The sequence below is a fragment of the Drosophila rhopaloa genome, unplaced genomic scaffold, assembly GCF_018152115.1.
Source record: "Drosophila rhopaloa isolate 14029-0021.01 unplaced genomic scaffold, ASM1815211v1 contig_155, whole genome shotgun sequence".
NCBI lineage: Eukaryota > Metazoa > Arthropoda > Insecta > Diptera > Drosophilidae > Drosophila > Drosophila rhopaloa.
Genome location: NW_025335034.1, coordinates 1366047 through 1380750, shown reverse-complemented (window position 1 = coordinate 1380750; position 14704 = coordinate 1366047). Strand labels below are relative to the sequence as shown.

The following is a 14704-nucleotide window of genomic DNA, read 5'->3' as shown; positions in this document are numbered from 1 at the left end:
GGAGTTCCTACGCAGCGCAAGTTTGTTTCAAAAAGGTGCCACGCCCCCTTTAACGCCCACAATCGCTTATATACGAATTTAAAAATTTAAATATTTCGGAAAAGTAAAAATGCAGTTTTATTGTGTTTATCAATACCTATCGAAATGTAGAAGAAATTTTTCAAATCGGACCATTCGTTAAAAAGTTATGCGTGATCAAAGTTTCTATCTCCATCTCCCTCGCACTCCCTTTACCTGAGTAACGGGTATCTGATAGTCGGGGCACCCGACTATAGCGTTCTCTCTTGTTTAAAATATAATACACATTTTCATTAACAACAAAAAGCTGAAATGTATTTTATAACTAAATAGATAGAATTTATTGATTTGTCTGAAGGAAGTTTGACTGTATTTTGGTTCTTTTATAAGTCAATAATATTGTTTACTCTCGGATTCAACCCACCAACATAAGATACTCTGACTGCTACTTCCACAAAATGATCTAAGAGCACCCAACAGAAACGAGCTAAGCGTTTAAAGTTTTTCTTGCCAGGAATGTTTGCTGCTGTCTAAATCAATCGTATTACCAAATCACCAAACAGTTAGTAATTATCTGCCAACATTAACTGGCCGAATAATGTGGAGCCAACATAGTTGCATGGAAACATTCGACATGCATTGGAAAAAAGTCAGCATTAGAAACGTTACATTCACACACAATTGCATCTGTCAAATGCATTACCGATCAATTAAAAGTCCTATCCGTAACAAAGGTTGACAAAAAATCAGGTATCACTCATAACTTGTTTGGTTTTTGTTTGTTCGTTACAATAAATTTGTATATAATTGAATCGATTTGACCGTCTATTAAACCCAAATAACCCGTGGACCTGTTTGTGCGTGGCGCGTAATTGCAAAATTAATTCGTTCTAATTGGCAAAACCGCCGCAGAAAGCGAAACAATTGGACATTGGCTCTAACTGGACAAACTCGAAAAATTAAATTCCAAATCTGTACCGAACAAATGTTGTGTTTTTAATGTTTTAACGACTAAGTACACGTGAACGTACATATGTCTACACAGGCGAACAAGAGACCGGTTGGAGCCTTGAAACATGTGACTTCACAGATCCGAAATATTGGGTGAGCAGGCGCGTGACTTACATTTTCAAATGTTTTCCCCACAATATGCACCCGATAAGAAGCACATGACGAGTCACGCCCTTACCGGTTTTGAACTCCCACTTATGAGACTTTTAGGATGCATTTATGATGCAGAATTTATGAAGATTGCCACTTATGGTTTGTCGGTATTATTGCACTTAAATTACGTCTAACAGTGGGTGTCTGTAGAGAGCAGTGTACTTCTTCATATCATTGAAAATCATGTTTTTTGTATATCCATCTCAGTTCGGGTATTATGTAAGTGGATTGATTGACGTCTGCAGTTCAAAATGGAGTTAGACATAAAAGGTATCTGGGTTAACCAATAAACATTGCAATAAAGCAGTTCAATAACCAGTTTTTTAAGGTTCCTGTAATGATAATTCCTGACTAATTAATCATGTCAAAGCATTGAATAAGGTAATTATGCATAGTAATTAAAGCTTTGAAAGATATTCTCGTTTCATTTCAGGAAATTTGGAATCCCATATTATTTTATACATGAATAACTAAATAGATAAAGTACAAATAAAATCATGGCGAACTTTTTGTCAGGGTTTTTAATGTAGACGTATGAACACTGTTTAACATAAATGAAGGAATATTACACATAAATAAATAAATGGCAAAACTTAGCGCATCTGGGGCATTGTTGTGACTCCGGTCTCCAGCTATTCAAATTGGGACGATGGGAATCTTAGAATACCTCGTTGGGGTTGCCATTAGCCTGATCGGCCTTCTGACGAGCACGAGCCAATTTGGCAGACAGTTCCGATGAGCGAATGGTTTTGTACTGAAAAGGGTAATTTAATTGTAAATGAATTTGACCTTTAAGAGCGCTATATGTATATCAGGGGACCCACCTCGCAGAAGTTCTTTTGCAGCACGATCTGGGAGATGAGGCGGCGACTCTCCCGCTGGCCAAAGTAGCTTTCAATGGTGTGTGGCGACAGGGCGAATATCTCCTCGCCGGTGAGCGTGTGCAGGCGCTTGATTATCACGTCCGAGAACCCCTTGCCCCGCAGCCACTCCTCCACCTCGCGGGGCTTCGAGTTCTGCGTGATGAAGATCTCCGGCGTCTTCAGGATCTCGAGGTCCTTGCGTCGCTCCCTCTGCTGCAGCAAAACACGCAGCTCGTCGTTCACGTCGTCCTGCATGTAGTAGGCTTGGTCATCGGCATCGCAATCGTTACGAGCTCGCATGGCTGTGGAAATACAGGGTTTTTATATAAATACTAAATCCTAGATTTCAAATTGAGTTTCTTAAAGTTCCACCTTACAAAAAACTAGTCAAAACCTTATTTTCAAATCCGGCAGACTCTCAGAATCAAGAAGGTTCTTACCAAATTAAATTACATTAGGAAAAATCCCAAAAGCCGTCTTTTAATTGAAAATTCAAACGAAAGTTAAAAGTTTTTTTTATAATTTTTTTAAAGGTCTTTCACGGAAATTGAACTGTTTATAATCAACCAAAATAATAACTGTTCTGTTTTAGTATTCATTGAGAACTACTAATGACTGTGAAACTAGCTTGGATGCAAAACTTAAAGACCCCTTGAGGATACCATAAAATGGAAACAAGGACCCACCTGCCAGGGCTCCTGCCGCCGCCATGTTTCGTTTGAGGGTGCCACTGGGCGTGGGCGGCTGGCTGTCGCTTGGCGGAGGCATCGGCGGTGGAACGGGCACATTGGGCATGGAGTAGGAACGCGGCATCGCCTTGCCGTTGGCCACCGGCTCCACGGGAGCGGTATACATGGCCATTGTGTTGCGGTACTGTGGGGGGTTGGCCTCCTCGCCGCCATTCTCTGTCAGAGCCATCGATGCCAGGGACTCCGTGTCCCTTCCATTTACTCCGGGCTCAAAGTTGTACGGCGTGAGCACGGTGTGTGGCACGTAGCCAATGTTTCCGTAGGAATTACGGGCCTTCCACCAGTTGCGGGAGTCATCGATAATCTTAGAATCGAAAGATAACCATAGTAAACAAGTTTGATATTGGCATAACATTGTTATGAAAGCGTTAATAAACCATAGTTAAGCGTTCTCGTAATTGCTCAATCGATAAGATTAATGTAAGCACATGTTTTTTTTTTCAGAAATAAAAACTAAGTTTAGTGAGCCATGGTTTATTTTACAACCTGTTATTAACCTAGTTTTCATTAAAAATCTCTTGAGCATTCGCTCAAACTTAAACATTTGAGTCATGTAGCTTATACACCGTTTATTATTGGTATATCTTTGTGGTCATGCCCTATCTAACGTGTTTTATAAAGTATAAGTCTGTTATCTTCGAGATATCTGAAATCTTTATGACGGGCTTATAAAAAAGTACCTAATAAAAAGAAAACATTTTAAGTGATTCCCCAAGCTACTAATTATTTCTGGTTTGACGTCAAGGAATTCTGTGATTCAACACTTATGGGCATCCCTTAGTTATTTAAACTGGAATATATTTTTTAAGTACGTAACAGCAAATTAAAAATGTCAGAACAAGTTTAATCAGTTGCAGTTGTGAATGAAAAAAGTAACCTTAAAAGGAGAAAAAATCGATACAAACAAACTCGCAAAGATTTAAAAACAATTAAAGTTATGTTGATGACATTCTGAATGCACTTGAAATTTGAATTATAAATGATGGGATATATCCCATAATTGAATATTGAATATAATTGAATATTAAAATGTGTTACCTTTTGCTTATTATTGATTACGTACCTCCAAATACTCTCCCGTGGTGACCTTTAGTTCCCTGTCGTTGGTGGCGGACTTGTTGTAGGTCACCTCGGCGATCTTGACATTGCGGCTCTCCAGGCGACTCAACCAGGTGCGATTTCCGAGGCCCGGGCTCGGGGGTACGGGCACCAGAACTGGCGATGGCGTTGTGGACTTCTTCAGGGCTGGGGCCAGGTACTGCACCTCCTCATCCACCACCCAATCGGGAGACCAATCGTCGTAGAAAATCGGATGATACGAGCTCTTGTGATCCTTGAACTGGTCCTTGGGGAGCGTCCAGTTGGGACCGAGGCTCTGCCACAGCTGCTTCTCGTTGGAGTCGAGGGTTCCGTTGAGGAAGCCGATCGTCTCACGGCGCAGGAGGGGATTGACCACCGACTCCGGAAGACCCGCATCCACGTAGATGTCATTGCAAACGGTCACGATGGTTTGCAGCGAGATGAAGACATTGTGCACCGGATCGGTGGACTTGGTGAAGTGGTTCTGCAGCCGGACGGAGTATATCAGCGCCAGTTTTACCTTGGCCAGAATGTCGTGGAACTCGCTCTCGATCGGTGGTCGGGATCTCAGGACCAGGAGTCCCTCGCCGTGAGGGTTGTGCTGCTCCTTGCGCAACTTCAGTTCGTTGAGGGCCTCGGCGGCATAATGAAGCCTGGCCATGAACCTCTCGATGTCCTCGAAGCAGTGGTTGATCACCTGCACATCCCTCTCGGTCTGCTCCTTGTCCTGGGCGTTCTTTTCCGCCGCGATTCCGGCCACTGCAGCAGCTATGCCATACTGATCCTTGGCCTGCTGATTCTGAGGTCTATCCGGTTTGGGCAGCAGAATGGGCGTCTTGTTGCGATCCACTGTTACAGGGGTTCCCTTGCTCAGCTGAAAGAGCCAAGATGTTGGATTATAGAGAATGCTAAATTTGTATCCATAAAACTCACCGTCTTCAGATCCTCTACCAAATTTACTGAACTGACATCGGCCACCTAAGAAATTTAATAGATTTGATTATTCCAGAACACCGGGCAGAGTAAATACCCCATGCTCACCTGGAAAATGTGCATCTCAGTGTTGCCCAGTGAGATTCCCGGCACCGAGAAGATCAGGATATTGTTGTAGGCCTCCTGCGGATGCTCGCTGATGAAAGCCGTTGGCTCTGTGATCAGACTGCCCGGGAAATTCTCGATCTCCTTCATCTCACTGTCCAGCATCACCAGCCACTGACCGTTGAAGCTCATGAACATCTTGTGCGGCCAAATGCCCCCCGTTTTGTCCAGTTCGATCAGCAGCTTCATCTTCTCCTTGGGCAGCCTGGTCTCGGCCTCGTTCTTCAGCTTGAAAGTGGCCAGGTGCTCCAGGGCGTAGGTGGGTTTGATCTCGTCGTAGTGCCCATTTGCCTGATCGACAGCAGGGGCTCCATTCTCGTAGCCGTTGCGTGGCATCCTAAGGTACACCAAAAAGGGGCAATAAGAATCACTGGTATTTGCTATCGACTATCATTTATTCATATCATTTGTTGGTTGTGTCGTCACCGATTCAATACAAGTAGACACAAATAGAAATTGAACTGCGCAATTCTTTACGGTTCACTTTTTATTTGCTTAAATTTACTTTTTTGTTGATAACAACTAACGCATGTAAACGGAATATTGTCAATAGGCCATTTCAGTGTTTGCACTTTTAGATTCCAAGAATCAGTAACATTGGGGAAAAACTCCAATTCAATTATTACCTAAAAGGATTTTGGACTGATAAAATAATTGTAAATTCAAAAACAATGCTTTGGTGTATAGCATCATCGTTTATTAATTAAGAGTTTGCTTTTCTGGGTACCCAAGTACATTTTGAAATATAAAACATATTTATGTGCAATCAAATGTTAATTTTCTACTGAAAGGCACTTTTATTATTGTACTGTATCCGAAACTGCAGACTATGGTTGGCATGTGTAGACAATCTAGGCGCCGATCTCTGCTGCAGGATATTTACCCATATTTAACCGATATGGGTCGGAAGTATTTCAAGGTCCTATTGCCTGCTTTGACCATTCCGTCGATGTGGAATCAAAGCGCTCTGGGAAACTATTGATTCCGAGTGGGCAATGGGATTTAGATAGATAGATACCTTTACATGCAGAAGTACATGAGTACATAGGAGAACACCCCATTCCCCTGTGTGGTAGCCACCTGCCCGATTAGATAAAGGCAATTAGGAACTGACTTTGCCATTGACTTTGCTTTCTGCTTTTGCACCTCGCTGGTATTATTTTACTTTTGCAGTTATCACAAAGCGAGGAAATTCTTGGAACATGAAGCAATCATTAATGAAAGCTTATTACATAAAGACCCGAATATAAGAGTTAATCGCGTATTTTTAGGCAGTGATTTTTGTCAATTATCAATCGCCACCGGACGGTTGATGCTTTGATTGGGGATTTATTTACTGCTCTCACTGGCATGACATCAGATCCCGAGATACCGATGTCTGCGCCATATCTTTGACATCTTGATTTACTGGCTTCGATGAACCGATGGGTTACCTTATACTGCCCACTGTGCTCTTTATTTATTTATTTGCTCTTTCTTCGGCCCGAACTCGCACTCTCGACCCGCTGCGAATCGAATTCCAACTCCAACTAACTGACGTTAGCTGGCCCAAAGGGAATTGGCGATATCAGCTGGCTTCCCCTGCTCATTAATTGATTGCCTGAAATTGTTTCAGCGGTGCGCTATCGCAAAAGCAAAAGTGTGCCTTATCTGTGCCGCGATTGTGCATCGTATCGCTCCATACTCATTGGCACTTTTGGCAATCTTATCTCGCGGCTCAGAAACAACAGAAACAAATAAACTATTCCTTATAGAAAGAATCTGATGGGGCTGCCTTGGTTTTTGATATTAGACCCTCAAATGGTCAGCGGGGACGACCAACAAATACTCCCAATAATCGACAAACAGGTGTACCAGGAATTTCCGCACAACATTTCTCGCATATTTTTGCCGAATGTCAAGGTAATCCCCAAGTGTTAAGCCTCCCTATATCTACCTCCCCTATATCTAACAGTCGAGCTAATCAACAACAAAGGGCTTCAATAATATTTAAAAATAAATTTTTATATGAATCACTCTTTATACATCCCAAATGTTTATCTAGATTTTTATTTTAAAGCTGTAGAGGTTTTCTTTAAGCAATGGCATGCTTGGAGTTTTTGACAAGGTTGAAAAAAAAATATTATATAGTTTAGATTTCTAAAAAATATACTTTTGGAGGAGATGCTTAGAAAATATAAAACAAAACTGTACTATAACCACGTACCAAATGAAATTGGAGTTCTACAGTCTTTTGACTTTCTACAGATTTCCAAATTATCTTTCAGTTTTTAATTTGAATCACTCATTATTTAAAGTACTCCATCAATAAATCAGTGCGTATCCGCTGGCAAAAGTCGTATGACAATATCATCCGAATGCTTATCGAAATAATTGATATATTTAAATTACAGTAAATATTTTTAAAAGATCTAACGTATCGTTATTATACTGTTATCTTCGAAAAATTCATTTGCATATGAATCATACGTATATAAAAAGCCAGTTATGATAAATTTCATGCTTTAAAACAATCTTTCAAAAGGCCTGGGGAATAAGCTTTATTCGTTTATTGGGCAATAACTTTTATTGCTGCTAATTGTGACATTCTTGCCTTTTATTGATGTTTGCAAACTAATTCACGTAATAACAGAAAAAAGCGACCCCCATTAAAAATGGAAATTGTTGAAAATGGCAATACTCGTATGACGAATGCCGCAACACTTTCTGTAACAACTTTGATTGTAGTAATATTGCGTGACTTCAACGCTTCTGAGTTGAGAGTTATTAAAAGTGAAAAACAATCGATCTGCAGCCCCATGTTTATTTATACAGAATGTATCCTTAACATCCCAAATAGCCATACGAATCAGAATATTGAGGTATTTTATTAAGCTTTGTCTTTTACAATTTTTTTTTGGCTTCGCAGCTTAATCTAAAATTGGTTTGCAAAGGCTGAGGAAGGGAGTAGTATCACCCTCTAGACATCTTCACAAGACACCAGTCGATTACTGTAAAGAAACACAAAAACACACAATCATTACTGTTGTAGATAAGTGCCGTTGCCGAGCTTATCACATCGGTACTCAGTCTAAAATCAAATGGGAATCAAATTGGGCACAGACTGCTGTGAGTCAACCGAAGAGCAGGTGACAGGTAATCTATTTTGTTTGAATATCTATACTAACCTGGCCGATGGCAACTGGAAGATATTCTGGGGAACCGCCAAGAGGCCGGAGCTCAGACACAGGAGCTTGGTTCCATTCAAATGCCGATATTGCTCCACCAATTGAGCGTATTTGTGGTCCGCCTTTTGCACGTGTTGTTTAAGTACATGCACGAATTGCTCAGCTGATATAGAAATTATTTAAATGACGGTTCTAATATTTGTTTAAGAAAAGACGTACAGATTATGCAACTGAAGGTGGGGCCAACAGATCCGTGAACAGGCATCTCCGAAATTCCACCCACAATTAGATCCACATCAGACCAACTGTTGTATATAGTTTTCAACTTATCCAACACCTTTTTGAAAAAAGAACTGGGGAATTGAAATTCAAATTCATTTTGAAAGTCATTAATTTAAAAACTTACATCTTTGGGAATAAACTGCTCAAAGTCCTTCCAGCTATTCACGGGTCTGGAAAGGCTGCATGACTCCAAATAGCGATGATACGGGAGCAGGCCGTGGTCTCTGCCCCTTTGGATGTCGAAGGCCAGGATATCAGCATGGGTGGGCTTGGTGTCCTTGTGCCAAACGATCTGCAAGGGAAAATTGATTCTTTCTGGACCAAGATACCGAAAGTCGAAAGACTTACACCACCAGAGTAGGCTGCATCCATTTTCATGGACTCCTGATTGAGTAAACTCTCGAGGATATCGTTTAGCTTTTTGGATGTGTACTCGAGCTGTGGCTTGTAGATTTCTTCTTTGAGCTCAAATAGGCTTGTCGACGGCAGGTTCTTGTTAATTAATATATATTCGTTGTTCCTGTAGGGAATTAATATGTAATTAAACAATAAATTAAGTATTTGGGTGACAATCAATTTTTAAGCAGGATTTGTTTGGATTATAAGGTTGCCTACATCTCATGTTTTTATTTTTTAGACAAGTTCTTCGGAATACAATCTTTTAAATAATTTGTAAGTAAAATTGGTGGAAGCAGCTTTTATTAATAAATACTATCCAAATTCTAAGTGAATTTTAATAGAATACTGGTTGAAAGCAGATTTTGTCAATTTTTAATTTAATTTTTGTTAAACAAGTAGAAAAAGCATTCAACTGCTTTGTTTTTTAAAGGTTTCTTCCGGGAATATGTAAAGATAATAAATAGTATATTAGGTGAGTCCACTTACTTTTCAGTTCCATGGACAATGTTATCCTTGGACAGATTTTGAAGCTCATTGGGCAGCATCGAGAAGTAGAATCGAATGGCGGCCACCGCAAACTCATTGGAGACCTCTAGGGCACTTGGATATCGGGTTGTCTTAACCTCAGCGGCCAAGCGTTCGCCGAGCACCGCCGGCAGCCACTCGTCGATCACCACTCGCCGATAGATGTCCACATTGATCGCCTTGGCTGCCTGGAAGAGCCTTTCGTCGCTCCACCGCCGATTCCTCAGATGGAGTTCGGTTGCCAGCCGGTTGTGGTTGCGCATGAAGATCGTGTAGATCAGTATCGAGAAGGGATTGCTGTTGACCCGCGAGTCACCAGCCGCAAAGCAGGTGCCATCTCCAATGATTTCCCTGGCGCAGAAGGAGGGTCCTTCCGTGTCGCTGGCAATGGGCAGCAGGGCATTGTCGTTCTCTCCTCGTGGTGTTGACTTTAATAGACCACCCTCCGAGGCCCTCAACTTTTTCTCTGCCGCCGAGGTGAGGCCGTAGAGTTGCGATAGGTCCAAGGATGCCGTGGCCTGATTGAGCTATAAAAAATATGTGGCAAGTCAGTGCTATTCACATGGTCTATTACTAGTGAATTCTTCTCACCTGCTCGGCGCCACCGAAATTGCAATCGGCCACGGCCAGAGCACTTCTCACATAGTTAAGACAGCTTGGCACTTCGTATTTCTCACTGGGCTGGCAAATAATAGGAGCACAGGCCGGGTGGTGATGCCGGGGCTGAAGGTTGATTTGGTCACGGCTGCAACACTCGATCGGAGCTCCACTGCCTGGGAACGGAAAAATCAATTAAATTATTTTAGTAACAAAAATTTTACAATTCAACGAAATTAATGATTTTTTTTTTAATTTGAAAAAAAAAATTACATTAGATTGTTGAAAAAGTGGGTTAATCATAACTATTTTAAGGTTCAACTAGAAGAGAATTTAGTCCCGTTTCCAATAAATGTTGTCTCGTTTCGATAGGACGTTTAATGTTTGCACAATCTTTCCCGCCGGTTAGAAGAAATCGTAAAAATGAAAAACCGAGAAATCGCACGTCAAAGTTTTCCTATATAAAAATCGTAACGCTTGCTCACTATTTCTCCTGTAACTTAATTTTAGGGACACATGGACACTTGGATAGTTCAGACATTTATGCAAAAAAATCGATTTTTTGAAGCCTCTAAAGCAGGGTCCCCCTTAAGGTAATCTAAATTTTCTTATTTAACTCCACAAAAAATTGCTTAGAACAATATGTTCAAAAGCCAAAGAATTGACATATTTTAAACAAATTAAAAAAAATGTATCATTTGCTAATTATTAAAGTACAAAAATTATAAAAAACAAGAAAGGAAAGCTAACTTCGGGCGGAGCCGAAGTTGATATACCCTTGCAGAATACTCTGTAAATTATATTCTCCAAAATTATTCATATAATGCATTCTTAATACTCATAAAAAATCCCAACTTCCTAACTTTACAAACACGAAAGTTATGGCATTTCCGATCAATCAGTTATATGGCAGCTATAGGATATAGTCGGCCGATCCTTATGAAATTTGGTAGGTCGGATTGATTGGCCAAATATAAAACCCACAGAAAATCTCAACTTCCTAACTTTACAAACACGAAAGTTATGGCATTTCCGATCAATCAGTTATATGGCAGCTATAGGATATAATCGGCCGATCCTTATGAAATTTGGTGAGTCGGATTGATTGGCCAAATATAAAACCCATAGAAAATCTCAACTTCCTAACTTTACAAACACGAAAGTTATGGCATTTCCGATCAATCAGTTATATGGCAGCTATAGGATATAGTCGGCCGATCCTTATGAAATTTGGTGAGTCGGATTGATTGGCCAAATATAAAACTCATAGAAAATCTCAACTTCCTAACTTTACAAACACGAAAGTTATGGCATTTCCGATCAATCAGTTATATGGCAGCTATAGGATATAGTCGGCCGATCCCGGCCGTTCCGACTTATATACTGCGTGCAAAGGAAAGAAGGGTGTGTGCAAAGTTTCAATTCGATAGCTTTAAAACTGAGAGACTAGTTTGCGTAGAAACAGACAGACGGACAGACAGACGGACAGACGGACAGACGGACAGACGGACAGACGGACAGACGGACATGGCTATATCAACTCAGGAGGTGATCCTGATCAAGAATATATATACTTTATAGGGTCGGAGACGTCTCCTTCACTGCGTTGCACACTTTTGACCAAAATTATAATACCCTCTGCAAGGGTATAATTATATTTTGAATTTCTAGGTCCATTTTTTTAAAGTCCATTTCTTTTTGATAAGTATACACAAAGTTATGTTATTTTATATGCTTTATCAAAATTCGTCTGAAAACAAAAACAAAAAATTCTGTAACGAACTTACTCATCGATTGTGATACGGGCTTGCTAAGATCGTGCTCCACAAACTGAGCCCATTGTGCCAGTACCAAATTCGGGTTGTTCTCGAACCTTATTTGCTTGGCCGTTTGAATGCTATCGGGCTCGTATAGGCCCTTACTAATGGACCAAGCTGCCGGCACGGTATTAAGTCTACCTGTGTTGGGGAACATCTGAAGAGATCACGCTTCAATTAGAAATCCTTTCCAGGCTCTTTGTAGGCAATACATACATCATAGAATCCATTCTTGTAGTGGCTGCTCACTAGTAGCCTCCTAAAGGCGTGATGACCCTCCCGGTTTCCCTTGAGCAAGTTCTCGCACTCGGTTCGCAGACTACTGCCCTCGGGAAGTGGTTTTTGCTCCAGGTAACTGCGACACTCATCTCCGTCGATTTCATTGGGCAAGCACTCACTATTGAAAACGTACAGACTGGACTTCAGGATCTTCAGAGCGAGTTCACTGTCCTGTTTAGAGGCTAGGTTCGGCAATGTATCCAGAAGTTGGACGTGGGAAAGGCTGCCGTTTTTAACAGTGATGTCGGAATTCAGCAGATTTTCCTCCAGGCTACAAATTTCAAAATAATGTTGTCAGTAAAAATGTGCCTTAAAAGAAAATTATAGATTTCACAGTCATGGTATTCCAAGTGAGTCAATAAACACTGAAACCAATCCATGAAACATAATAAAAATTAAAGTTATTTATTAAAAAGCTAATTTAAATTATTTTCTTTGTGTATTTTATATTTTCTTGTATATTCAAAGGAGAGTGTCACTTATAAATTAATTAGTGCGAATCATTAAATTAAAATCGTTTTTATATAAATAATTATAGATTTACAAACCGCTTTTGTCTTGTCACTGAGTCGATAGCTGAGTTGACTAACTGCAACCACTTCGCCGCAGGAATCCCGTTTAACTTTGCAACAACATCCTGTCTTGCTAAAAATTAAAAATTTAATTTATAAAAAATGTATGGTAAAATAAAATATTGGTAAATAATTTAATCTTTAAACATTCTTAAACAAAAGCTTAAATTTGTTAATATCATTCGTGGGAACTAAATTGTTTGACGCCGATTTAAATTATTTGAACTTTTTCTAGAAAGAATTCACTCATGCTCTTCTAATTCAATTGTGCTGTGAAATATTCCACAAATTAAACGCTGTCAACAATTTAATTGAGACAATTTAAGAACACTATTTTACTTGGGTCATGATCAAACAATTAGAGAAGATTTTGTGCGAATTGTTATTGAAATGGCCTGATCATTAGAGAATGTATGCATCCCCTCTTAAAAGGAATAACAGGTTCAAATATGCTAATCAGCATTAAAACCATATTAAAAATGCATTTTGCATTTAACTTGGTAAACAAACATTGATTTGCTTCCACGTTTATAAAAATCTATTTGGATCGCATTTGTGTACCACATTGGGGTTTTCCTTATTTAGAGATAAGAAACACATGCATGTTTTTATTAAAGAGTCAATATTTTTTATTGGAATCTTTGTCAATAAATATACGTATTTTTTAAATGTTTACTTCAATTAGTGCTTAGAAAAAACACTAGTAGTCATTCCCGATTATATAACGCGTGAGCTTTGACCATCGATCATTTTGCACCGGCAAAAAGAGGGAAAGTACATTTTTACAGCAGGATGATAAAATAGATGATACCGGCGGTTTTATTTTTATTTACTACCGATAAAATTATAATTAGTTTTGAAAGTGAGGCTATCCTCCGCTTTTCGAAAGTCTTTGAAATATGAACTTTAAAATATTGACACTTTTATTAATCTGGTCGACCTAATTGGTTGGACCAGCTTATAAACCGAATATCTTACTATATTTTTAAGCTTGCTATTTATATCCTCTCGTCTGAAATTAGCATAAACACGAGATAGCTTGCGCTGTATGATAAATGATAATGCGATAATTAAATTATATTCACCGTACTTTTGTCTATTCAATTACTATCTTTATAACTTTAGCAAACTAAATGTTCGGGCTAAAAATGTAACTTAAATTTGTGAATGCAAGGGGAACTTTGTTATCACACTTACACTTTGCATCGCCTATTGTCAATAATGATGCTCCTATTATGAGAGCCAGCAGGCAGATGTACTTGATTCCACTTGCACCCATTGCAGCGTTCTTTGTTCTAGAACACGGATTTTTCAGGCACGGTTGGTTGTGATTCACAAAATTCCCATACGTCAATGGAATTTAAGTCACGTCGTTAGCTTTTGATAAGGAAGTGATCCAAACTGCGACTCTATCGGATTAAGTCAGCGTATTCCGACAAATTAAACCGTGCCGACGGCTCGGCGAATCGTAGAAAACTGAGCTTGGGTCAAATCTCAACAGAATCGAGCCGATGGGAATGAGTCGGATCGTTATCACGCACAATGGAGCTCATCGTCTGGCTTAGGAGCGTGCTCTCTCATCGGATGAAAAAATCAAGTAAACGTAAACAAATGTTATTTTTGTTTTGGCTTCGTGAATCAAGCCGTTTGTGTGTGCATCGCCTACAAAGCCGTGCAACACAAACGTAATATGCAAATCATGACCGCACCTGAGCGATTCATTTGTGCCCACGCCTTTAAATTTTATCTTACTCCTGAGAAAAATAAATAATGAAAAGTTTAAAGCTTTTATAAGAAATTTGGAATGCTTATGTGTACAAATAATTTAAACTGACCGGCAATTAATCGATAACTTTAAACAGTGCCTTTCTAGGTCCAATTTGGAACTAGTTTGCTTAGTTAGTACCAAGCACTAAATCGGAACTTATTGTAGTTTATTAATAACTTTATTTGTTATTTGGCTATTAAAAAGCTTAATTAGATACTAAAAACAAAACAAAGATGTAATATTATATATATATATATTTTTGCAATGATGTTTTTAAATTCAGATATAAAATGATAAAATCTTTAATGTAGGAAATCCGTTGTCGG

The 14704-nt window shown here is 39.5% G+C and overlaps 2 protein-coding genes across 3 annotated transcripts; both read right to left on the bottom strand.

The window, feature by feature from the left end:
- Positions 1–1685: 1685 nt before the first annotated feature.
- On the bottom strand, positions 1686–6502 carry LOC108041045 (epidermal growth factor receptor kinase substrate 8). 2 transcript variants are annotated; one of them, XM_044457231.1, is made up of 7 exons: positions 6406–6502; positions 4916–5309; positions 4808–4852; positions 3858–4748; positions 2732–3098; positions 2007–2347; positions 1686–1936 (listed from the first exon to the last, which is right to left on the bottom strand). In XM_044457231.1, the coding sequence occupies exons 2-7, from the start codon at positions 5306–5308 to the stop codon at positions 1841–1843; spliced, it is 2133 nt and encodes a 710-aa protein (XP_044313166.1). In that variant the 5' UTR covers position 5309; positions 6406–6502; the 3' UTR covers positions 1686–1840. The 2 variants fall into 2 exon arrangements, with proteins under 2 accessions (XP_044313166.1, XP_044313165.1); XM_044457230.1 differs by lacking the exon at positions 6406–6502 and adding an exon at positions 5856–5968.
- A 1318-nt stretch (positions 6503–7820) lies between these two features.
- On the bottom strand, positions 7821–14091 carry LOC108041050 (peroxidase). The gene is made up of 11 exons (XM_017118820.2): positions 13808–14091; positions 12587–12683; positions 11976–12309; positions 11730–11916; positions 9937–10118; positions 9307–9872; positions 8770–8941; positions 8546–8713; positions 8359–8476; positions 8140–8302; positions 7821–7962 (listed from the first exon to the last, which is right to left on the bottom strand). The coding sequence occupies exons 1-11, from the start codon at positions 13887–13889 to the stop codon at positions 7932–7934; spliced, it is 2100 nt and encodes a 699-aa protein (XP_016974309.2). The 5' UTR covers positions 13890–14091; the 3' UTR covers positions 7821–7931.
- Positions 14092–14704: the final 613 nt, after the last annotated feature.

Excerpts from the sequence above, each read along its gene's own strand:
- LOC108041045 (XM_044457230.1), bottom strand. The coding sequence starts at position 5,914 with ATGGTCAAAGCAGGCAATAGGACCTTGAAATACTTCCGACCCATATCG. Across the intron at positions 4,853-4,915 it reads CTGAGATGCACATTTTCCAG|GTGGCCGATGTCAGTTCAGT; the intron begins GTGAGCATGGGG and ends TAAATTTCTTAG. Across the intron at positions 1,937-2,006 it reads TGCAAAAGAACTTCTGCGAG|TACAAAACCATTCGCTCATC; the intron begins GTGGGTCCCCTG and ends TACCCTTTTCAG.
- LOC108041050 (XM_017118820.2), bottom strand. The coding sequence starts at position 13,889 with ATGGGTGCAAGTGGAATCAAGTACATCTGCCTGCTGGCTCTCATAATA. Across the intron at positions 12,684-13,807 it reads GACAATAGGCGATGCAAAGT|CAAGACAGGATGTTGTTGCA; the intron begins GTAAGTGTGATA and ends TTTAATTTTTAG. Across the intron at positions 11,917-11,975 it reads ACAAGAATGGATTCTATGAT|ATGTTCCCCAACACAGGTAG; the intron begins GTATGTATTGCC and ends TGATCTCTTCAG.